Raw genomic sequence first — 25791 nt, 5'->3', positions numbered from 1 at the left:
TCATGTAAGTTGCATTACACAGGATATGATGTGGTCCATTATAAATGCTGATCAGATGTGATTTGAGTGGGATGGGAAAAAACATTCCACTTTGTTTCTGTGGAAGACAGATGCTTGCTGAGACATGGTATTTGGTGATCTTACTACTCAGTCTTTTCAAGCCTGCCACGAGTCTGAAGGGCCAAAAGCCATGGCATGGCAGGACTTGGGAGTTCCATGTCTGTGTTCTAGCCACGGCCCCTTCATTGCCAGCTGCAGTTGGCACACCCAGGTGACGCAGGTGCAGGGAAGTGGTGCGCTGAGCCGAGCCTGTAAGGTCACACAGCCCAGCAGTTGAGCTGCCTCTGTGGTTTTCGGTGCACGCTTAATGCATCAGAGTAGCAGCCTCTAGTTTCATCAGCGCTGTAATTTCGAGACTGGAGAGCTATGCTCAAGTCACTCTGGGGCCTGCGTTCTTTGGGGTCTGTTTCCTCGCCCCCTACAAAGATAAGCAAGTGAGAAGAGTGGAAAGAAAAGTGAAACAAGAGCCTGGCCTCCTGGAATTCTGCTCATTGGTAGCTTTTCACCCAAGGGCAAGTCCTAAACACCCGTCTTAGGTGTCCTCACTTAGAAAGGAATGCTGCCTATGCGGCTATATACGCCCTATGAGGAGTATTATTTTCAAAAGTGATATATCTTAAAGCCTGAGAAACTGACATGTGGATAAATACCAACCCTTAGTCCCCTTTTATGAGCAATAAGATTCTTTTTCTGCATTTCCCTATCATCTTTGTAGTCAGATAATGTATAATCACAGAATTAGCCTTTGTATTGTTTTGTACCTTTTCAAGGTATTTTTATGTTGTTATGTTCCCCTTCTTGCTCTCCTTTCCCAAGGCAGGTGATGATAACTTGATGCAGGAAGTAAACCAGAATTTGGCTGAGGAGGTAAGGATTGTTGATTTTTTGAATGATTTTAAAACTTCATTTTAATTTTCGGGTGATAGATTCATTTTCTCTCCGTGACAAAATCGCCCTATGCTCTCTTTGCAGGCTGGTCTGAACATCACTCACATCTGTCTTCCTGCAGATAGCAGTGAAGATGAGGTAATACAGCAGCACACTTAACCTTTATTTTGTGTTCCTCTTCAGTCCTAACAGACCTCTTAACATCTCTTAGTTGTGGTCAGAACTGAACAAGCCTTTTCTTAGGGCTGAACTTGTAGAGGGAATAGTTCATTTTTCCCACTAGTGTAGATGCCCCTTGATCTATCTGTCCCTTACCATGTTTCTTTTTTTTTAATTGAAGTATAGTTGATTTATAATGTTGTATTAGTTTCTGGTGTATAACAAAGTGACTCAGTTATACATATACATTTATGTATTCTTTTCCATTATGGTTTATTACCATATCGAATATAGTTCCTTGTGCTATTCAGCATGACCTTGTTGTTATCTCCTTACCATGTGTTTCTGTTGACGATGTGACCTATGATGTGGTGACTTTGGTTGTGTTTCTTCAGCTGTAGCGACAGCATCGTCTAGTGGAAATTATCATGTCTGGAGGACTAGTTCTGGTTTGCAGTGTCCTGACAGGTTGTTTGACCTTGCTTGGACCGTTCTTTGGTTTCTCTGGGTTTCAGTTGCCCTGTCGATAAAATAAAGGAGAAGATATTTTTCAGGCTAACCTTGTGTGAATCCTTCAGTGGTGTTTTGGGGCAGCTGATGAAAATCCACCATAGCGGGGCTTCCCTGGTGGCGCAGTGGTTGAGAGTCCGCCTGCCAATGCAGGGGACACGGGTTCGTGCCCCGGTCCGGGAAGATTCCCCCATGCCGCGGAGCGGCTGGGCCCGTGAGCCATGGCCGCTGAGCCTGCACGTCCGGAGCCTGTGCTCTGCAACGGGAGAGGCCACAACAGTGAGAGGCCCACATACCACAAAAAAAAAAAAAAAAAAGAGAGAGAAAAACCACCACAGGGTTCTTTTGTTGCTACTGTATGTGCTTTAGTTGTTTCCATCAGCAGGGAAGACCAGTCCTCATAAGTGTCATCTCAAGCATGGGAGAAGCAGTCACCCCTATAAGTAGGGCCTAGGAAACTGGACCATGGGCCATCCTGGTGTCTGCTCCTTCTATGGCTAGGTTTTCTTCACACTGGCTGTGGCAGTGATGAAAACCTTAAGTAATCTGGAATAACACAGAAGTTTTTTGTATGTGAATAAAGTTTAGCAGTAGGCAGTCCCCGGCTGCTGTGGTGGCATCACTGAGTCGTTAGGAACTCGGGCTCCCTGGATCTTGCTGCGCTGTGGTCTTTGTTGTGCTGCCTCATCCAGGATGGCAGATTCAGCGCTACAGGTCACATCCACATTCCAGCCAGTGTCAAAGAGAAAATAAATCCAGTCTCAGTGAGGAGAGACATCATCTGAAAGGATTATTGCAAGGTGGGGAAGGGACTGCACACTCTGCCCGTAAACTCGACACACCTTTGAGAGGTAAGCAAAAGGCTTCTCTTCTATAGGGAGGAAAGAACCCAGTGTGAGAACAGTGGGATGAAAGGGTGGCTTGATGGGATAGCAGATTAGAGAATGTTTTACCCCGAGGCCAGCCTGTTCTCCCGGGGAGGTTGGGTGGTGGTAGAGCTGTTGGCCAATCAGACCGAGGGTAGGTCAAAGGTTAGGAACCTGGGGGAAGGGAAGAAGCTTACCCAGAGTTTGGTTAACAGACATTTTGTGCCGATGGATCAGTGGAGACCAGCAGTTCAAGTAAATCATTTATGAACAAAGAATAGAACTTTGTGGGGTCTGGAGACTACGGAGCATTGGATGGTCGTGTCAGAATCATATGGGGAAGGTGGTTCTTTGCAGTCCACGAAGGATGGGGGCATTTCTTAACCATCCCTGTTTTCCAGGATCACAGGGCTTAGTTCAACAAGTTCTTAGCACCAGCAAGAAAAAGGAAGGACAAAGACCAAAGTCAGGATCCCCGTCTTTCTCCTGAAAGCCACAGTTCTGCTTCCATTCCACTGGCCCGAACCTAATTGCTTGGCCTTTTTGCAAGGGAGGCGAGAAATGTGGTCTTTATACCAAGTGGTGCGAGATCATTTCTAGCACAGCTAAAAATTAAGAGTCTGTTACTAAGATAGAACAGAAATTGGATATTGGGCAAACAGTTTCTACCACACTTGCCATTGTCAGATATTACCAATACTGACGCCTGTCCTACCAGTACTAACAGAATGCAGAGAAAGTTGTTTTCCCTTTGCAAAGGACACTCATTTTCTGCAGTAGAATTTGCATGTTCTTAGATTGTTTTGCCGCTGGTATTGATAGCCCTTGACTTTTTTTTCCCCCTTGGCTTATTTAATTTTTTTCATTCAAATTTTTTTTTTCCAGTTTGTCACAGTATTTTTTAAAAATTCTTATTGGAGTATAGTTGCTTTACAATACTGTGTTAGTTTATACTGTACAGCAAAGTGAATCAGCTGTATGTATACATATATCCCCTCTTTTTTTGGATTTCCTTCTCCTTTAGGTTCTCCTTGGCTTATTTTTTTGACAAGGAGTCACTTATTCACTCTTTTTCTTTGAAATTCTGATAAATGGGAATTTATATGATGGTGTTATTATGTTGGAAAAGAGTAAGGATCTTAATTTATTAAGATTTTGTTGTTGTTGTTACCTCTAACTACGTTGGAGGTAACAGTAGTACCCTCACTTCATTCTGGCTGGGCTCTGTGTATAGATGCCACCCCGTCTGACCACCCCCTACCTGCCATCACTCCATATCAATTTCAGAGATTATACTATTATTATTGTTATTTTTTTTGTAATTTTATTTATTTATTTTTTTGGCTGCATTGGGTCTTCGTTGCTGTGCACGGGCTTTCTCTCTAGTTGCAGCGAGCGGGGGCTACGCTTTGTTGCAGTGCATGGGCTTCTCATTGCTATGGCTTCTCTTGCTGTGGAGCACGGGCCCTAGGCAAGTGGGCTTCAGTAGTTGCAGCGCACGGGCTCAGTAGTTGTGTCTCACAGGCTCTAGAGCGCGGGCTCAGTAGTTGTGGTGCACGGGCTTAGTTACTCAGAGGCATGTGGGATCTTCCTGGACCAGGGATTGAACCCGTGTCCCCTGCATTGGCAGGCAGATTCTTAACCACTGTGCCACCAGGGAAGTCCCTGTTGTTGTTGTTATTGGTCTTGTCTTCTCTACTAGAATATAAGCTCCATGAGGGCAGATATTTTTTACAACTGTATTTCCTTGACTCAGAACTGGTACAAGGTAGATATTCAAAACATTCAACATTTGTTGAATGAATGACAGAATGATGAATAGTAAACAAAATTTTCTTTCTGAGTTTTCTGAATATATCAAATAGCTTTTTCTTCTCTTAGCAGGTAGAAATACCATCATGATTTTTGCTAGATAGTAAAACAGAAATGGTAAACCAACACTTCTCATAGTGAGATCCATATCTACGAGCTAGAATCTCTCTTAGTTATCAACAAGTAACATTGCTAAGTGAAATCCTGGCGTAAAATAGAGGTAAACAGAGAGGCCAGAGCATTGCTTATTTAAAGACATACGTGGCCATTCAATAGCGATTATATTAGCTTCCCAAACTGCTTTGGTCTTTTTCATAAACAGCAAATTATTTCAGTGTTTCCTGTAAAATGGAGCTATCTATGCTTAGAGGTTTTCCGTCATAAGCCTTTGGAAATGCTTTCTACATGCCATTCTGGTCCAGAGAACAGGAGGGCCTGAGTGTCATGATTAGTAAGCTTTGGTTAAGCACAGTGTGCTTGAAACACAGGCTTCTCTGGGCCAGGTTGAAATGCTCGAGGTTCCTGAGTCCTGGCCTCCCTGAAAGTTGGCATTGCATTGGGCTCAGATCTGATTGTGGACAGGGAATTGTCTTTTGCTGATCTCAGCTTTATTAACTGTTGAACTTTGGTTTTATTTTGTTCTGTTCTGGCAGAGAATAGAGCGATAAGAAGGACTTGAAGTCACTAAAAAATTCAGCCAAGCTTTTATAAACGTGGTTAGAGGGAACGTAGACTTCTTCATTCTGCTTTACACCAGGTCGTCAACAAGGAGAAAGAAGAAACTAAAACAGATGCATTTTTATGAATCTATTTTTGACATAAAACGTCTGTTCTTGGGTCTTATTTTTGCAAAACTGACTTTAGTTTTCACTTTAGATTATAGATGAGATCCTGAAGATTAATGAAGACACCAGAATACATGGCCTTGCCCTTCAGATCTCCGAGACCTCATTTAGCAACAAAATCCTCAATGCCTTGAAACCAGAAAAAGATGTGGATGGGTAAGAACATAGAAAAGAAAACAATCGACTCATTGCTAAACTAGTTTTTCTACTGTGAATTCCTTAAAATTCTGCTCTTTCAGCTATGTCAGTAATTGAGCCATGAATGAAATCATTCTAAATATTTCAGGGGTTGGAGGGCTTGTAAAATTATGCTTAAGGAAGTACGTATTTGAGAAAATACACTTGCCCTTTTGTAGTGCTTGGGTGCCATTTTGGCCAAATCATACTCATTTGAGAAGCTCCTGTCTGACCTACAGAGTCCTTAGCCAGCTCTCCTCTTCTAATAGCTTTTCCTTTTCCTTAATAATTCTACCAAATGAGAGAAAAAACCCAGGGACCTGCTTCACCACAGTAGCACATTCTGCCGTAGTCCCAGGCCAGCGGAGGAAAACAGAGCAAGCACTTACATTCATAACGTGAGGTTTTATTTGAAATTTGAGGGAAAAACTGTGAATATCAGGTGCTCTGATATTGGTCTTAGACTCATGTCATGACGTAAGCTTCATGGGACAGGGAATACTGACCATCCATATGGGAGTTCATGATGTTTCCTGGAAGTTAAAAACCTCATCTTCCTACATGGAAATAAGAAATGTTTGTATCGTGGCCAGAAAGAACGTGATATATTTAGCATTCCAGGGTCGTAAGCAAATTTATAACGTTAGTCTTGTAGGGACTGGATTGAGTGACCAGCACCTCACTGGCACACCGAGATTCCCCCATTATCCTAGCCTTCTCTTGTGACTTAGGGCAGACTCAAACATGGGTAGGAGATTGTCATGAAAATCTCCGATCCTATAGCAGACAAACCATAAAGGGGGAAGAGGCTCTAATCAATTAGAAAACATCCAGAATCCTAGGGTATCAAGATGTAGTTTCCAGTCTTTCATAAAAAGAGAGAATTATGAAAAGTTTTCCAAGTATCTCTATTTTGTTACTAACCTGTATTGAGACCATCAATTTAAGCTAAATAGTTAGGGACTATTTTGTCCTTGGTTTGACCGAGGAAGAACACACAAGGCATTGAAAGGACATGGTCCCTCATTTTTTTCCTTGATTTCCTTAGGGAGATAAGTACTGATGTCGAGTGGGGATCAGACCTTGAATCCAAGTCTTGCTAGGTCACCCCTGATTTCTAGGATTGGTTCTGGACTTTGATATTGATGGAGATGTAAATTTCCTCAGGATAAAGTGGCTGCAGGACCACAGCATTGCACACATCCAGGGCCACCATTCCATGTCGTCCATTGAACAGAGCTCCCTAGCATTGTGCAGTGAAGCCCCACGTGGCCTCCAGCTGCGGTCCTGCTGTCCAGGCAGAACCAGAACGCCCAGCGTCGTCCTGACTCCTAGGGACCACGTTGGAGTTGCCTGAGGGGCTGCTAGAAGCTAATGACCTCTATTCCTGCTCACTCTTTCATTTCTATTTAATAATTTAATATATCCTACCTATCTGTCGATGAAAATTCAATTAACGATCAAGTTAAGAAGGAAGAAAGGGAATTTTATTCAAGCCAAACCAGGGATTATAACCCAGGAAGCAGATTCTCAGGAAGCTCTGAGAACTGTTCCGCCTGTTAGAAGTCGAAGGCACAGTCATATACATCTTTGAGAGAAAGGATCGAACATCAAAATGACATACTGATGTTTTACGTAAAGTTCACCAAGGACACATAGTCCAGGTCAGCGTGTACAGAGCGAGCAGCAAGTCACCATGACCCCCTCCAGAGCTGGGAAAGAACACTGGTCTTTTAAGAAGTTACACCGCTAGTGTCAGAAGAAAAAAATAAGCAGGGATTCTCATCTTTGAAGAGCTCTGGTTAATGGTTTTTTTTTTTGGTTTTTTTTTTTGCGGTACGCGGGCCTCTCACTGCTGTGGCCTCTCCCGTTGCGGAGCACAGGCTCCGGACGCACAGGCTCAGCGGCCATGGCTCACGGGCGCAGCCGCTCCACGGCATGTGGGATCTTCCCGGACCGGGGCACGAACCCGTGTCCCCTGCATCGGCAGGCGGACTCTCAACCACTGCGCCACCAGGGAAGCCCTGGTTAATGTTTAACCAAGATACACACTGCACATGAGGGAGGGAAGAGGCCCAAACAACCACGCAGAGAGAATTTTATATTTAATTTTTTCTTGTCCTGCCTTAAAAGATAAATTGTATTTCATCATATCAAATATTGACTTGGTTGTTATTTGGGATTAATTCAAGTGGATTACGGATGAGTGAGTTTTGGCCAAGCTTGACTTACTTGTTCTCTTATTTTTGGATTCAGAGTAACGGATGTAAACCTGGGGAAGTTGGTACGTGGGGACGCCCATGAGTGTTTTGTTTCACCTGTGGCCAGAGCTGTAATTGAACTTCTTGAAAAGTCAGGTATGATGCTCCTTCAGAAGTGTTGCTATTTTCTATTTTTTGTTATTTATGTGAGTTTTTAGTAAGGATTTGTTTCTGGAAGATACTTATTGAAACACAGAAGCGATACTCAGTGTCAGCTTTATTTTTCTCATCTTTTAGGAGATATGAATGACTGGCAAATTTTTCTAATAAAGATTAGCTGTATTATAATTTTAAAGAGAAATTGGTAAAGATGAATGATTAACCTGTGTTTTCTCAGTTTCTCTTATGAAACCTTCAGAATAACCACAATGAAAAATGTTTCAGGTTTCAGCTTCTCGTATCTGTCAATATGTAAACCTAGATAAGTTTTATATTTAAAACTTAAATGAAGAAGCTGTCAGATATAGTTTAGGGTATAGAAACCTAGATTAGGATCTATCAGTGAGCAGGATCTCTTTCAGTAATCAGTATTTAATTTTTTCTGTACACCAGCTTGAGTGAAAAGGAGACAATGCCCCTCCCCTACACCCAAACATGAAATGATTGAACAAAAATTCCAAACTATATACCAGAGTTCTATTAGAAGATTAACTTTCAAGATATACCTTTAGGACATTAGCCATTAAGCTCAAATCTCTGAGATAATCCGTATAGACAGTGTTTTTCCATCACATGGATAATTAGGATGATGATTCTAGGTCACTGCCATAAAGTTTGCAAAGAAGGAATAAGTTATGGCTTATAGTCATTGTAGGTTTGGTACTCAGAGGGCCAAGTTTTAAAAGGCGATTTTTTTGCAGCCAATTAAGCCAACCCTGCTCTTTTCCCCGTGGGAGCCCAGTGTGCAGTGGTTGCAAACAGCAGCCTCCTTGGTAGTGTGTGCAGCCTCTTGCCTGTATGGTTTGCCCTAAGGGACTTCGAGACAGCCCTTTCCAGTGGACATTCATGTCTGCCATGCTGTCCCCAGTCGGGGCTCCAGACAGGTATGTGCAGTGCCTTTGGAAAGCCCCAGGGCACAGTGGCCTGGGTCCACATTGGCCAAATCGTAATGTCCATCCGCGCCAAGCTGCCGAACAAGGAACATGTGATTGAGGCCCTGCACAGGCCGAGTTCAAGTTCTCTTGGCTGCCAGAAGATTCGCATCTCCAAGAAGTGGGGATTTACTAAGTTTAATGCGGATGAATATGAAAACATGGTGGTAGAAAAGTGGCTCATCCCAGATAGCTGTGGGATCAAATACATCCCTAATCGTGGCCCCTTGGACAAATGGCAAGCCCTTCACTCATGAGAGCATTGGCGCTGTCCCCTCCTTAATCACGCCCACCAATAAATGCTGCTTTCCTGTCCAAAAATTAAATTAAATTAAAGTAAAAGCTATTTTTCCTTACATTAAAGCTGTATGGGAGGAAGACTTTGAAGTTTTGATTATAATACTGAATTTCCATTTGGTGGGTAGGTGTCAACTTAGATGGAAAGAAGATCTTGGTAATAGGAGCCCATGGGTCTTTGGAAGCCACCCTGCAATGCCTGTTCCAGAGAAAAGGGTCCATGACGATGAGCTCCCAGTGGAAAACACCTCAGCTTCAAAGCAAGGTAAGCATCTTTCATGGTGGAAACATATCCTTCAGTGTCTATATTAGAAAAGGAGGACTGAAATGCATAGGCTGATCGTTTAACATAAAAAGTTAGAGAAAGAACAGCAGAAAATCTCAAAGGATGAAAACAAAAGAGCAGAGATTACTGAAATAGAAAACAAATATGTAATATGAGAGGTTATCAGCAAAGCCGAAAGATAGTTCTTGGAAAAGTCTAGTAAAATAGACACACCACTAGCCAAAGTAATTAAGACAAAAAGAGAGAACACCAGCAATGTTAGGAACAAACAAGGGGACATAACCACAGAAGCAAAAATTATTTTTTAAAAAGGAGAATATGAACAACTTTATGTTGATAAATTTGAAAAATTGTATGGAATGAAAACTTTCCTAGAAACTGTGACTTACAAAACGGATTCAAGTAAAATTGAGTAGTCTTATATATAATTGAAGACATTGAATCAGTCTACCCAGCAAACAAGCAAACAAGAAAAGGCACTAGGTCGTTTTATAAATGAGTTACCACAGGTAAGAACATTTTCTCTGGAGAATAGAAAAAGAACATTTCCTAACTCATTGTATGAGTGCCCAGTGCAGACAATGACAAGATGCTAAGGGATAATTACAGGCCAATTTCACCTATAACATAGATGAAATAATCGTTAGCAAAATAGAAAACCAAATCCACTATCCCATTGGGACTATCATAGGATTGCAGGGGGAGTCTGACATTAAAATCTGTTAAAATGTATTAATGTAATTTACCACATTATCAGATTAAAAACTATACTGTCACCATAGTAGATGCAGAAAAGTCACTAGATAAAATCTAATATTCATTATGATTTTTTCCTGAGAAAAACATTAGACTAGGAATTTAAGGAAATTCCTTAACAAGATAAAACATCTATAAAAACTTAGAGTGAAAAATCTCATTTAACAGTGACATTAGAAACATTTTCTTAAATTAGGAAAGACAAGGGCGCCTGTTATTAGTACTCCTAACCAGCATTGTGTGGGAATTCCTAGACAATGCAGTAATATGAAGAAAGAAAGGAAGAAAATTCATAATGATCGGAAAGGAAGACACCAAACTGTCATCAATCCTGGGTAATATGATTACATAAAAAGTCCAAAAGAACCTATTAAAATATCAGAATTAGTAAGAGTTCATCTGGGTTCTTGGATATAAGATCAACATGCAAAAATCAATTGCATTTCTAAACACTACTCCCCACAGTTAGAAAATTAATTTTTAAAGAAATACAGTTTATGATAACAATGAGAATATAAGATATCTAGGAATATATTTAACAAAAGTTATTTCTGACCTTTTGAAAGAAATTATATAATTTTGATGAATGTCATTAAGAAGACCCAATTAAAAGCAGAGATACCATATTCACGGATAAGAAGGCTCATCTTTTTTTTTCTCTTTAATTAATTAATTAATTTTATTTATTTATTTTTGGCTGCACTGGGTCTTCCTTGCTGCGTGTGTGCTTCCTCTAGTTGCGGAGAGCGAGGACTACTCTTCGTTGCGGTGCGCGGGCTTCTCATTGCGGTGGCTTCTCTTGTTGCGGAGCATGGGCTCTAGGCACGCGGGCTTCCGTAGTTGTGGCTCACGGGCTCTAGAGCGCAGGCTCAGTAGTTGTGGCGCATGGGCTTCATTGCTCCGTGGCATGTGGGAACTTCCCGGACCAGGGCTTGAACCCATATACCCTGCATCGGCAGGCGGATTCATAACCACTGCACCACCAGGGAAGCCCAATAAGACTCGTCTTAAAGATACTAATTCTCCCCAAATCAATCTATAAATTAGAATCAGAATCCTGACGTAGGGCTTCCCTGGTGGCGCAGTGGTCGAGAGTCCGCCTGCCGATGCAGGGGACGCGCGTTTGTGCCCCGGTCCGGGAAGATCCCACATGCCGCGGAGCGGCTGGGCCCGTGAGCTGTGGCCGCTGAGCCTGCGCATCCGGGGCCTGTGCTTTGCAATGGGAGAGGCCACAGCAGTGAAAGGCCCTCATACCGCAAGAAAAAAAAAGAGAACCCTGACATAATATTATTGTGTAGACGTTGACAAGCTGATTCCATTTACCTGGAAGCACAAGGACAAAAACAAGACAGTTTTGAAGAAAACTAAAGCTGTAAATATCAACAAGAAAATTTTTAAAAACAGCATTCATTGGAAAAAGGCACGTTGCAGAAGGCTGTATTTCATCTAACACCATTTATATAGGGTTTTAAATCAGTACCACGTAGATATTTTTAGGGCTCCATACATATAAAGTAAAAGTATAAAGAAAGGAGTAGAAACTGTGAACCAGATCAGGAAAACCATGACAGGACAAAGATGTGCAGGTAGGTAAGAGGAGACTAGGGGACCTTCACTTGTGTTGGTCATGCCTTTCCTTCAACTAGCCAATGGGCGGGATGTCCAGGTGTGTTATGTTATTCTTTTACATTTCCATGTCTGAAATAGTTAATAAAGTTTTTAATTTCAAAAACTGACAATGAATTTCACAGATTTCAAGCAAAGTGAAGTTAAATTAAAAGCGCATTAAGTACAATAAATTACTAAAATCTAAAAATACATGGTCTTCACTTTGCAGCGTCAGGATGGAAACCAACAAGTTGTAGTCCTGTCCAGGGGAGACGGGCCTCTCGACTGAGATTGGTACTTTTTCAGTGGCAGGTGGATCTGATGTACATAATTCCTTCTTGTTTTAAAATAGCCCAGCAACATGGTCTTGCAATTAAACTCAAACCTATGTGCTTTTTCAGTGGTCACCACGTGGTGGCAGCCTATTCAAGAAAATTCAAGGACAATGTTTCATACTTCATAGAGGCCAGGATTTTAGGTTGGGAAGCTTAGTAGAAGAGGACAGTAAACTTGCCCTGAACTGAACAGCTGTGACGAAAAAGAGAAAAATGCCTTCATTGGCAATTCAGTGTTTTCACAGCTGTCACAGATACTTTTGCTAGTTGTATCTGTATTTTTGAACAACAAAGACATCTTTCAAAATGCTTTTTTTATTATGGAAATAAATCACCTTGACTCTTTCGGATAAAGCTCACCCTGACTTTGAGAATGATGATTACAAGGCTTTATTCTCTAGAGAATCTAGAAATTGAATAGCATTCTGGTTCCCACATGTCTAAGAAGGCTCTTTTCAATAGCTGACGTTGCACGCACATTTTGTTTTCCTAAGTCCGTGGCACTTAGAGCGGCACCGCTGTGAATCTTATAGGCCGTCAACTTCCGCTCTTTTTATTGCTTCAACTTTATAGCCAGAAATAAGGGAAAATTCCGGGCTCCCTGTACTTGTCTTTAAAGTTCAGTTGGTCTCTGGTGTTTGGCCCTCTCTACCTGGCTTACTTACATACAACAGGCTCCCCTCACACCACAGGATAAAGGCCGTATCTTTCCATTTTTTGGTGCTAGCAGCCAACTTCACTAGTCACTTACCTCCCCGCTGATAGGCCTCCATGCTTCTGCCTGACATTTGACGTTTCAGTATTCCTACATTTTATTTCTAAAACACAGGCCACTGCGGGGCCTGGTTTCAGAGGGTTAGTGCGCCCTCCGCAGACCACAGTGACGGCAATTAATGTGGTGCAAAGAACACCCAGGCCTAAGTTAGTGTCCAGGACACCTGCATGGGACAGGCTGTGTCCACCCTCGGAAAGCCTTCACTGTGAGAACCGTTGAAAGTATAAATTTAACAACAGATTCGGATTTTTGCTTTCTAATTCCATCGACAATGCATTTTAAGATGATAGTGCATTATAAGTGCATCTGAACAGTGCATTTTAAGATTATGGCCCATTTATCTTCTCATCAACAGTGCTAAGTATCAGGGAGAGCAAAGAGCAAGCAAAGGATTATAGCTATTAGGTCACAGGACGTTATCTTGGAAAAGCATTTCTTACCTGCTTGTTTGTACCTGACATGGGACAAGACCCCCTGTTGGCCATCTGGTGGGGGATTTCCAAAACCAGGGGGGGTGAGGGTTTGGGGATCAGGAGGGGACTGTAACACTGGAGTCCTGTCCACCACCTCCTGAACTACACGTAGCCTTTCAAGTTTGGGATGACCTTGAAGCAGTCGCAGCCTGCTGCAACCAGTAGGAACTGTCTTTGAAGGTCTGGAGTCAGAGACAACACTTGTGTTTTCGGGAAGCAATAAAACATAGGCGTTGCTGGAGACAGCTCTGGATTCAAGCCTTATCTGTTGTTTAACCTCTCTGAGCCTGTCTCCTTATGTGGAGAATGGGGATCATAATGGGGATCATCCCTGCCTCATGGGGCTGCTGTGAGAATTCAGTGATCACGTAAGTTTGCTTAGCACAGGATCCCTGGTAATAGCTTGGCTGTTACTGATGGTGAGTCAGGAAGGACACTGGCAAGTTTCCCCATACGGATGTGCAGTTGATCCTCAGTGTGGAAATGGAAAGGCCAGTGGGTAATCACACTGTAAGGAGATAATAAAAAATCAGGACCCAGGGTTCCTTATTGGAGGAAAACTAAGAGACAGTGTCCCTGAGAGAGTGGGTGCCCAGCTTTGGCCAGTCCAGGCTCTCCCTCTGGTCCTCACCTCCAGGGCTGTGGACCTCTTCCTTCCCTGTTGCCTGTGTTACTCAAGCTGCTCCACTTCAAATCATGTCTCCTGGGGATTCCTGGTTTACCAGTCACTCCTTCCAGGAATAGTAGTCCTTCCTACGATTTTGAGGAGTAGTTACATTGAGTTAGTTAGATAGAAATGGATCCCTTCTCTAACAGCCTGCCTAGATCTAAAGATAGTCTTTGGATACTGATTACGCATAAAATCTCATGGAGTCTGAACATGAGAATTGAGATTTGCCTTTTTAGAGAAGTACAGGAAAGAGAGTTGACTTCTGTATTTGGTAGCTTGATAGTTTATGCCCCTCTGAGCGTATGATTGAAAATTAAGAATAAGTTTCCTGCTTTGTTTTGCAGCATCAAAACAAAGATGCATTCTGCTTTGAGAGGCGTTCTGTATTTACATGGGAGAGGGGAAGAATGTCTGGGCACTGACCCAAATCAGCTACACACTGTGGAGCATCAGCTGTTGGTACCCCAAAGCACTGGGTGTGATGTTTTTGGGTCCAGATAAGGAATCGCCCTCCTTCCTCCACCCAAACGAAGGCCCCTCACTCAGCTCCCCAGGCCCCTGGAGTGGAATGACACCCTCATGTAGGAGGGGACAGCCATCCGCCCTGTGAAAATGGGCCTAGATTTGGAGATGTCCTCTTCCTCACCCCAAGGAGTTCACTCTGATACCAAAAGCAAATGTTCTGCGTTTAGTATTTATGAGGCGGAGTGGTACCCCTCTCCTGGGAAGAGAGGCTGGCAGGCGCCCCGGGGCTGTGCTCACACGCCCTCACTTGCTCTGCTGGCTGGAAAGCCTGTTCGGAATCTGCGGTCGGGCGCAGCTGGAAGATGATGGCAAAACGGCCTCCAGCTGCAACGAATCAGGTCGATCCCAGCTGCGTGTATAAGAAATAACCCCAGAATAAGAGAAGCGTTGTATTTTGTTTGTCTCAGAGGATCTTGTTTCTCCTGAGCACGGAGATCGTCAAAACTAGCACTAACAGAAGAAGGAAAAATACAGGTCCTTCACACTTGAAGGATCAAAGTAGGCTGTTTTCTTGAGCCAAGCTAAATTATCACAAAGTCATTTCCACTTTAAATTCGGTACGTAGCATACAAAAGGCCTTAAAAAGGGAATTGGAAAATTCTAAATATATGTGTATTATACATATGAGATTTTGAAAAAGTAATCTATTTTCCAAAGATTGTGGGGAAAACCTTAACTTTTGTTCTTTGGCCGAGCCACGTGGCTTACAGGATCTTAGTTTCCTGACCGGGGATCGAACCCCAGGCCGACGGCAGTGAAAGCGCCAAGTCCTAAGCACTAGACCACCAGGGAATTCCTAGAAAACCCTAGCTTTTTTGGGGGGGGAGTATGCGGGCCTCTCACCGTTGTGGCCTCTCCCATTGTGGAGCACAGGCTCCGGACGCACAGGCTCAGTGGCCATGGTTCACGGGCCCAGCCGCTCCACGGCATGTGGGATCTTCCCGGACCGGGGCTCGAACCCGTGTCCCCTGCATCGGCAGGCGGACTCTCAACCACTGTGCCACCAGGGAAGCCCAACCCTAGCTTTTAAACTGGACTGGATTGGCAAGTTACACAAGTTTTTTTTTCTTTTTTATATTTATAATTTTTAATGCATTTGTCTTTTAAATCGGGTAGGAAATTATAAGTGTAGTTTCAAACCAAAAATACAAGAATACTGGCTTTTCTGGAGATCTTCATTTCTTCACACAGCTTGGAGTTACTGACTAGTGTCTTTTCACTTCTTGTAGAGCAGGTCTAATGGTAACGAACTCCCTCCACTTTGTTTAATATGCAAATGTATTCATTTCTCCCCCCCCTTTTTTTTTTTTTGAAGTACAGTTTTGCTGGATATAGAATTCTCAGTTGACAGATCTTGTTTTCTTCAGGCACTTTAAATATGTCATCCCACTGCCTTCTGGCCTCCAAGATTTCTGATGAGCACGATAATTCTTTTTCACCAGAGAGGCTACCCTTAAACCAGTAACATGGTAACAGCAGTAAGGACAGCTAACAATCATTGGGTTAGTGGTTACTGTGAACCAGGACTGTCCTTCACTTGTGTTATCTTGTTGATTCTGCAGCCATCCTATTAGGCAGGACTCTCACTCTTCCCATATCATAGATGAGGAAACTGAGGCTCAGAGAAGTAAAGAGACTGTGCAAATGTATATAATTTGAAAATGATAGAGGTGGCAGTACAGCCAGTATTTTTAGCCACTAGCCCACGTCAGCTCTTATTCCAGATAATCAGAAAACCCAATCTTTAAAAGTACCTTTAAAGTCTAATCTTGAAAACCCAAAAGTATCTGACAGCTCGGATGGGCAACATTAGCGGGACCAAGGCCCAAGACATTAGACTTGGGTTGAGTTCACCATTGCTTCATTCCCACAGTTAATAGTCCCACAGATATCTTCCTAAGATAAGGAAGCCAGTTGCTCCCTGAGCCCTGGGCTTCTCGCCACCCCTCCAGGGGCACTCTTCAGAATGGATGTGTCCACCCTCTTGAGAGGGCAGGGTGGGGGGCACCCTGGTCAGGTGTGTGGACATGCAGTACAGCCTCATTGATGTGAGTCCCTCCCCCCACCCCACCCCCCTGTAGTGGCTGGGTGGAGAAGATACCACCGACCCTGGGGCAGCACAGATCTTGTGCCAAGCAAATACCAAGGCTACTGAGTAATGTGTGATTAAGTGACCTGGATAATGTAGCTCCCTGAGTTTCTTTGACAGATATTTCAACATTCATGGACTGAAAATGCCTTTGGATGTCAGCTCCCATTCCTCTCACTCTTGCTTCTGCCTGATCATTGTCTTGCTTATTAACACCAGAGAAGGAGGTGAATAGAACTTTTTAAAAAGCCCCCAAATCAGGCCATTTATATTTAGCAGCATTGAGAAAGGGATCTGAGAGAATCTGTTGAAACTTGGCGTGAGATCCAAAGGGGGCGTGTGAAGTCTCAGATGGTTCAAGGCAGGTACTGCACAAAGGAAGGGCTCCAGGCTGTGTCCTGCAGAGATCAGGCCAGTGACATCACCTCCCGTCCACCTACAGATCATCCCTGCTTGCCTGTCCGCACCATCGGCAGAGCCTGGCTCTATCTTTTACCCCTTCTTCTCCAGTGTAAATGCTTCCTAAGGATGTAGAATTAGAATACTCTAGTTGGTAGGTCTTAACATAATCTATAATGATAAAGCACCTTACATTTGTGTACAGATTTTGTTTTCAAAGTCTTTTCATATACTAGCGTTATATCCTGAAAGCAAGGTGTTATGTATGGTGCCTTGACCCTGGTTGTCAGTGAAAAGGAGCAGAGCCTGGATATGAGTCGGGTCTTATAAACCCCGCCTGCCACGGTCTTCCCTCTGCACCTCAGTTCCTCTCTGTCAAGTGCAGCTTCTTCACTTCTCCAAGGAGGCAGCTGAGGCCAGAGAGTTACTCAGGGGAAGTGGGATGCAGAAATCCTATGTGCAGCCCAGGGTTCAGAATTGGAAAGCACAAGTATGGCGGGAAACGCGACGCAACGCTGAATTTCCCACAGTCTCATCAATTCACCTTAACTTCAACACGGCATAACCGTAAATCATAAGGCTGTCCTGCCTCTGTGAAGTGGGGCTTGCTTCTCGTGGATCTGGGGACCATAAGTTGGTCTTTTCCACATTTTTGTGCTACATGGTTCTGAGTCTTTGTCATATTAGATTATCTCTCATCACACATACACACACGCACAGACACACACAGGTGTGAGCTCACGCTCTCTGTGTGTGTCTCAGCCCTACTTTTTAGTTTTATTTCTTCCTAGGATGCGAGAAAGGGAATAATTCTTTTTTTTTTTTTTTTTTTTTTTTGCGGTACGCGGGCCTCTCACTGTTGTAGCCTCTCCCGTTGCGGACCACAGGCTCCGGACGCGCAGGCTCAGCGGCCATGGCTCACGGGCCTAGCCGCTCCGCGGCATGTGGGATCTTCCCGGACCGGGGCACGAACCCGTGTCCCCTGCATCAGCAGGCAGACTCTCAACCACTGCGCCACCAGGGAAGCCCAAGGGAATTATGCTTGATGAATCAAAGTATATCCATTAGTGGATTTGAGGTTGCATTTTCCTTTTATCATCCATCATAATTTATGTGAGAATCAAGTAAACTTGAAGAGGGATTAACTGTCTTTTCTATATCATTTGGGACACAACTGGCTATCTTTGATACACTCTTCTCATACGTTGAGCGGTAAATATGTTGAATGATGAAGTAAGACATGAACGTTTTAGAAAAAGGAAGGTCATTTATTAACCTTTGGGGGAAAAGTTGGGGAGCTAAGTGCTGTGATCATACTCCCAAATTATCCATGTGGCTTGTAGTCATTCTGATTTATGAAATAGGTCTTAATTTTAAAAGCCAATAATGTCCTGCTGATCACAGATGAGAGTGGAAAAAAGAAACATAGGCAATTCCAGAAAGGAAAAAAATTCTCTGGGATGAGATCACTTGCTGAAGTGGGGGAGGTACCTTTTGCTGAGACTCATTCTCTTATCTTGCCAAAGTATTACAACATCTGAATGAACATGGTTTGACATCCTTATTTTAGAGTGTTTACACAGTTATTTTGATGTTCTCCTTTGATAGTATGCTTAATATTGCAGGAAAGTCTGTATATTTATCCATGGGTACAAAGCAAGAATCCTTCGGTAGATATTCAGTTAATTCGAATAAAAAGTTAGACATTCTAAGTTTGAATAATTTATGGATAAACAGGGACTCTGCTTATGAAAAGCTCTGCCTCAGTGAAATCTCCATCGTCAGGGAATACACTGGACTCAAAGGGCAAGAGTTTACCCAGGCATGGTTGCCAATGCCCATTTCTATAATAAAGTCACTGATGAGTTCCTAATTGCCCAAAACGGAGTTTCTTTGCTTTTAGCTTGCTTAGCCACTGGGCATCACTGGAACCGGTGCTGGCTTGAAGGCATCCAGTCCTTCCTGTGTCTGGAGTCTCACCAGAGTCATATCATTTCTTCCCGTCTTTTGTCATTTACGATGAGTGCTCCCAAGAGATGCCTTAAACACCTTTTTCTCCCCATTCTACCTGTTTCCCTCGGGGATCTTGTCCAAGCTTCTAGTTTTAACTATGTCTATAATGCTGGCAGATCCCAGCCTGCACCCCCATCCTCCTGACTTCCTCAGTTCCAGGCATCCAGCTTCCTACCAGCCCTGTCCTCTGCCTGCTGCAGTAGAATGCTTTCCCTCTCAGCCCCTCCAGCATCGAGAGGAATCTTCCTAAAACACAGCTGATGGTGTGAGGGCAGCCAGAGTGGCCCGGTCTGACAGCTACTTATCTGTTACCAAGAAAAGGCCAGCAAATCCCGGAATTTGGCATTTATTGAAAGAAAGTGACATTTCATAAAAAAGAAGAACACTTCACTCTTTTTAGGTCTTTGCCATGAGATGGCCACGGGGCCTCCACGCCACATGAGATTTCACAGACACACCCTGTCCTTGCAGAGCACCGTGAAAAGTCTTCTGCGGAACATGATGTGATCTGTAAAGCCGCTCACCCGGCTTGCACTAACCACAAAGTGTCCCAGTTCATTGAAAGTGAAAGAATGAGGGCCGGGTCACCTCCCTCCCTCCCTCCCTCGGGGCCCCTCCCTGTACTTACCTGTGTGTGACAGCTGCCGGATGTCCCTGTTGCACAGGGACTGCCGGGTGTTAAACACTAGCAACGTTTTTAAGTATTTTACCAACTGTGTGGGCAAAAGAAGTAGAAATCGGATGTTTGTTTCTTCTCCGTATTCCAGTGGTTTGCCCTGCGCCTCCATCTTGAAGATCCCCAGCTCTCGGATCTTGTAGGCAGGGAATTTTATATTCCTATCCTCAGCAACCTCAGTGTCTGCCCCAGGTGGCGCTTGAGAGATGGCAGGTGAAGAGTATATTCACTAAAGAATCCTGGATCTCTTTTATTCTCTTCAGTCGCTGTAATTTGAGAAGCGTGTGTTTGCTGGAGAAAAGTACCTTTTTTTTTTTTTTTAAGTATTGTTCTTCATTTTGAACTTTATTTTCTGAATTGTGTTGATAACTTTTGAAGGATGTAGAAGCAGGTTTGATAGGTCTCAGGTAATTCAATCACGATGCTTCAGGACATAGCTCCAAACCTTTTTTTTTCACCTGTCCTACATTTTGTAGGCATACAGATCTCATGCCTGAGATTCATATATGCCCTTTCAAAACCGTTGATAGCATAAGTCCTGTCTTCTAACTAGGAAGGTGGGGCTGTCCTTTCTGGAGTTTCCATTTTAAAATGCATTTCATTTGCTAAGTACAAAGTTGTGAGGTTCCTTATAACTCTGCAAATCCTATCTGTTCTCCATCTCCCCGTCCGTATTCTGAGACCTGTCCCCCATCCACACTCCCTGAAAAAGCAGTGACTTCAGAAAAGTAGTTTTCATGGTATCTAAACCCTCCGCATTCGCACGTGCTCCACGCTAAATGCCTGCATATCTGTGTCTTGCGATTGTTTTAACATTTGGTCTTCTGCCTGGGGAGTGGGCGGTTCGCTGAAAGCTGCTTCCACTCAAGTCTCAGCAGAGAAGGCAATATTTTGTTATGAGTAAAGTTTCAAGCCAGGCTTTGGCCAGGGTCCTTCCCATTAGGGAGGAAGAAAGTAGAAACAGCCAGTGAGATGATAATTCTTCTTGAATCGTAGCTCATTAAAAACCTCGCCTGGGCCTTCGTGGGTTATTTATTGATTTAAGCATCTAGCACTTTTCCTTTCCAGAAAGATTAGCATCTCCGATGCGATCACGGCTGGGGGAGGAGATTTTGGCCTTTGCGGGATCAGCTGCCCCCCCCCCCCCCAGTTGCTTGTTAGCACGGCCCGTTTTCGAGCCGAGTCTAGGTACACAGTTAAGGGGTCGGAATGAGATTTCCAAGATTTATCGGTAATGAAAAGAACAGGTTGTACGGAAGACACCACATGGAGGAAACTAAGTGCTCTTAGGGGACTCAATTAAACCTGTGATCCTTGGCTTTTTCCAAAATGAACATTGCAGTCTTGTACATATTAACTTCCTTTTTGTAGATGTTTTAACATGTTCTGTTTTTGCCGCCGTCGAGCGTGGAAAGTGCAGCGAAATGGCGTTTCTTATTCGCTGATCACTTGCCACACGCTAAGCATCTGTGTTTCAAGTCTTACTGTGGTTGAGTGTCTGCAGTGGTAAAGGAACACACATATTTTCTTATCAGATGTTTAAAATCCTCTTTCCATAAGAACACATTTTTCCCCTAAATGTACCATCACCTGCAAGTCTGGCTGCCTTTCAGCTCTATCTGTACAGAACCCATGGGGCGTTAACGCACTAGATTGCTGGGAATATTGGCTGTAAACCTCTTAATTCGGGTTCACAGTACTGTGACTTGGGCATTAAAAAAGTGGTTTTTCTAGTAGGGATCTCTTTTTGCATGTGATTAATACAGACTCACAGAGATACCATTTTAACGTATTCCTCTTCCTGTGCCTTAGGGCGGTGCTGAAAAGCAGTGAGCACCTTCGGGCCTCATTAGCGGTACTCACTGAATTGCTCTCCCCTATTTGCGTGATCCAGCTGATCCGGTGTTTCTGGGATGTTAACCTGTGCATTTAAATTTTCACCATGCTTCTCCTATCACGGGAGCTCGGAGCTGCTCTAGATCTTGGCTTTTTTGTTCCCAAGATTCCTGAGACTTTAGCTGATGCAGCCTCTTGCCCAAACAGTGTTACAGACTTGGGCTGAGGAGCTGGCCTGGTCCTTCCCCATGATCTTCAGCGATCAGCATGTCCAAGCTGAGAGCGGATGAGGACCATTGGAGCCCGTTCACTTCCTGGGCTGTTGGGTGGTTGGGTGAGGGTAGTGGCACTGGGGGTGTTTTTGTGTTTTGTCTTCCGTTCCTGTCTGATTCTGAAGAGTCTGCAGTCAGTTGCAGGGCATTGAAGTCTGTGGAAAAAGCAATGGGGGAGGGGCCATCAGCACTACAGAGTGGAGGGCTGTCAGCTTCCCTCTCTTTCTGCCTCATAGAGTATTGAGTATTCCAAGGCTGTGTTCGCTAGGGAGACAGGACATACCATAGAGGTACTTACACTCCCTGAGCCTCAGTTTACTTGTCCATTAAATGGGTATGATGAAACCAACCTCACGTATTTGTGAGCTGACACGTGCAGCTGTTGGTATTTTCCCCATGGGTCTAAGTTTCCTTCTTCAGCTCTCTCCCTCCACATATGGATCCACTTGGAAGTCTGGTTGTTTAGTTGGTACTGGGACAGGTGGTCATTCTTCTGTTGAGGCCAGAACCAACCTCTCACCCTACTTCATAACCATCCTTCCAGACATGTTCCTCCTGTGCCATGTTACCAAAATACAAACAGGGCAGACATGTGAATGTCTTTTGTAGTAGTGGTTGCATTGTTTCCTTTTTCTTTAAGAAAAAAAAAAAAAACAGTTTGACAAGAGACTAACCAGGACCTCAAGGAAAATGCGATTCTTGCTTGAGCTCTTGAAAATCTGTCCATGGATCTAGTACAAGTTCCATATGGGTCTAATTTTGATTATGCAGTTGTACAGGCCGGAAGGCTCCCTGCACTGGTCAGATCTTCAAGTGGCTTCATTGCGACCAGCACTATCTCCCCCCTAAGGCAGGATGCTGCATGAGTCAGGATGCTGTCCACCCCCTTCAGCTTGCAGTCTCCTCCTCCCATCAGTGCAGTTTCCTTGGCCCCATCCTTTTTCTTGATATTGTAGTTAGTGTTGAAAACATGTAAATGATAAGACTACACGTAGTATATATGCTGAAGTGACTGCCCTGAAGAATTTTTTTTTTTAAATAAGGATAAACACTTTATTTTCTTTGTTGCTGTACAGATCACAATGATGGACCTGTCCTTCTCTGTCTCTCTCCTTTTCGTGGCCATGCCATGCGGCGTGTGGGATCTTAGTTCCCCACATGCCACATCCCAGGGATCGAACCCGAGCCCCCTGCAGTGGAAGCAGAGTTCTAACCACTGGACTGCCAGGGAAGTTCCCCTGAAGAAATTTTTAAAGCTTTTTTTTTTCTAGGATATGATGATCACGTTTGGTTTGTACTAATATGAGCTACATTAGTAAATTAGTAAAGCGATTCTGTCAGTGCATCCGTGTGGAACTGAACTCTGAAGATTGTTGTCTGTTACATTGAAGGCATTTGGCGTTGATCGTCACGTCTTTATGCTACAGTTGACAATGTGTGTGGTGTTTTTCTTTTTCTTTCTAGCTTCATGAGGCTGACATTGTGATCTTGGGCTCACCCAAGCCGGAAGAGATTCCTCTTTCTTGGATTCAACCAGGAACTACTGTTCTCAACTGTTGCCATGACTTTCTATCAGGTAAATGTCTTCAAATTGGTGCTAGGCCACTGATCAAAATAGGTGAGATTGCTATGAGAAAAGTAAATCTTCTTCAGAAGAGTCTGTTCCCGAAATGATGGTTGCTGTCAACATACCTACATAGGTAACGTGCCTGCCTTTTGGGTTGCTTGATGCTGGAACCACATTGCCAGGCAAAGAGCAGCCAAGGTGCCAGCTACAGTAAGGGCCTCTCCTCCTCTTCTGTTCTTCCCCCTTCATCAGCATGTCCCCTGCTGGCCTCTAGCATCAAGCAGTCGAGTTGGTTGTGGCCTAAAGTAGGAAATTTTTACATGTGTGAGGTAAACTAGAAACAGTGGTTTTCACAGTCTTTAAAAAAACAGCTGAGGGCTTCCCCAGTGGCTCAGTGGTTGAGAGTCCGCCTGCCGATGCAGGGGACACGGGTTCGTGCCCCGGTCCGGGAAGATCCCACATGCCGCGGAGCGGCTGGGCCTGTGAGCCATGGCCGCTGAGCCTGCGCGTCCGGAGCCTGTGCTCCGCAACGGGAGAGGCCACAACAGTGAGAGGCCCGCGTACCGCAAAAAAAAATCCCAAAAAACGGCTGAATCCTTTCTCCTAAAGCAGTCTTGGGTGAACCTCAACACATAAAAGCAGATGAAAACACAGCTACCAGAGGGATGGGAGTGGAGACTAGCTCCCCTGTGTTTGTAATTTCCCTTTGCAGTGACCCCCTCAAGCACTCCCTTGGAGCCACAAAGTCACTTCAAAACACTGTGAAAGTCACCCTTAGAAACCGAAGAGGTCTTAGGATGGGTGCTGGTATTTGATGGTATTTGCCAATGGACCCAGGAACATCCTGGACCGCATCAGGTCACCCTCAGGGTAGCTGAAGCTGTGCCAGCCCCAGGGCACTCAGCCCAGGCGCCAGTAGGGACACCCTTTTCTCATTCACAGAAAGACACTCAGGCTAAGAGAGCTTTAGCACACCCAGCCCACCCCCTCAAGACCCTGAGTGACATGTGTATGCAAGAGACAATTGCAGAGGGAGACAGAGAACCCTCTTTGTTACCCATGGCCTCCAAATTTCAACATGTGGTAGGGGAGGCTGTACTGAACTGTCCAGGAGGATGGCATTTTTTCCCGCAAAGCTGGTCAGAACTTGGACCAAAAGGAGCAGAGGTCTCTACCGGTACCACACTGGAGTTTTAGACCTTGAAACGTAGGCAGCCCCGGAACACAGAGTGAAGTAGAGAATAGTATCAAGGAGAAAATAAATGTAACTTCTGATCCAGTCACCTTGAGATAACCATTTTACATGTTTCCATTAAAAAAGCACTAAACTTAATTTTATTGAAATACAATGGAAAGAAAAGAGAGTAATATGCTAAAAGCTCTACTGAAATTCATTTAACTGTTTCTTCAAAAAGAGAAATAATGCACCTTCCTCTCTGGGAAATGTAGCTCCTCCCAGAATCGACCAATCAGATTAAAAACCCCTTGGAGCTGAAGGGCTAGGGGGTTGTTTGGGGTGTTTTGAACGGAAGATGCTCAAGAATTTCCCCAAATGCTCATGTACTCAGTTCACAGATGAGCACACACATGAATAAAGCAGTTTGAGGTACAATATAATACGAATGTAGGATTAATGGCTCTTTTTAGCAAATAGAAGGCATGTACTAAATTACTTCTTTGAAATATACGTAATTTCTGGGTATAACTTCTTTTTTTTTCCCTGAAAAAAACAATGCCTAACCCATTAATAGTGGAAATGCACTATAGATTTGCTCAGAATCCTAGTTGGACTAGGATAGTCAGTTATGACTCTATTATTTTTTTTAATGAATGTTTCCTTGCTACAATGTTTACTTGCTGTTTTTTATTAGAGTTTACATGTTTAGGACAATTTTGGTACAATCCTGGCTGGAGATAGGAGAGTCTGCTTCCGTGTTCTTTGGGAATCCCCATGAGCCATATGTTTTATTGGTGAAACGGTGCCCCATTTCTAATAAGTTTCTTTTTAGGACTTTTATTTTTTAAAGGCATTTTAAAAACATTAGATTTAGATGTAACAATTCTCTTGAGGGAAAAAAATAAGACCAAGCATTATGTTTTAACAATTCTGTATGTAGACTGATTGCAGTTAGTTTATTTTCAATTTATCTGGTCCAGTAGTAGTGGTTTTATTGATTTTTGAATGCCCAGTGCCCAGAACGGTGCCGGACGCGTAGGAAGGGGTCAGTAAATACTGAGTGAATAAACATGGACTCAGAATTGTACTCTAATTGATTGCACTTTTTTTTTTTTGCGGTACGCGGGCCTCTCACTGTTGTGGCCTCTCCCGTTGCGGAGCACAGGCTCCGGACGCGCAGGCTCAGCGGCCATGGCTCACGGGCCCAGCCGCTCCGCGGCATGTGGGATTTTCCCGGACCGGGGCACGAACCCGTGTCCCCTGCATCGGCAGGCGAACTCTCAACCACTGCGCTACCAGGGAAGCCCTGATTGCACTTTTAAGTTAGTTGCAGATATAGAGACATTTCCTTGAACTTGTATCCCACTT

At 43.8% G+C, this 25791-nt stretch overlaps 1 protein-coding gene, 1 long non-coding RNA gene and 1 other non-coding gene across 9 annotated transcripts in view; 2 read left to right on the top strand and 1 right to left on the bottom strand.

Annotated features, from left to right (window-relative positions):
• Window positions 1–25791, top strand: part of MTHFD1L (methylenetetrahydrofolate dehydrogenase (NADP+ dependent) 1 like) — a 199920-nt gene that overhangs the window by 5050 nt on the left and 169079 nt on the right. For all 7 annotated transcript variants that reach the window (XR_004476641.2, XR_007470425.1, XM_049695148.1 and 4 more), the window contains exons 3-8: window positions 877–927; window positions 1033–1086; window positions 5172–5296; window positions 7574–7674; window positions 9095–9231; window positions 23144–23255. Coding sequence is in view for 5 of the 7 variants with exons in the window: in XM_049695148.1 (XP_049551105.1) it covers window positions 877–927; window positions 1033–1086; window positions 5172–5296; window positions 7574–7674; window positions 9095–9231; window positions 23144–23255 (580 nt within the window). In the remaining 2 variants the exon portion in view is untranslated. The remainder of the gene's footprint in view (window positions 1–876; window positions 928–1032; window positions 1087–5171; window positions 5297–7573; window positions 7675–9094; window positions 9232–23143; window positions 23256–25791) is intronic.
• The window catches only part of LOC125960615 (uncharacterized), a 292168-nt gene that overhangs the window by 137679 nt on the left and 128698 nt on the right, over window positions 1–25791 (bottom strand). The window lies entirely within an intron of this gene.
• On the top strand, window positions 8433–8566 carry LOC117197210 (small nucleolar RNA SNORA70). The gene has a single exon (XR_004477749.1). It is a non-coding gene; the product is annotated as a small nucleolar RNA SNORA70 (small nucleolar RNA).

The sequence above is a fragment of the Orcinus orca genome, chromosome 12 (assembly GCF_937001465.1).
Source record: "Orcinus orca chromosome 12, mOrcOrc1.1, whole genome shotgun sequence".
NCBI classification, from domain to species: Eukaryota; Metazoa; Chordata; class Mammalia; order Artiodactyla; family Delphinidae; genus Orcinus; species Orcinus orca.
This window is presented reverse-complemented; position numbering and strand designations above follow the sequence as displayed.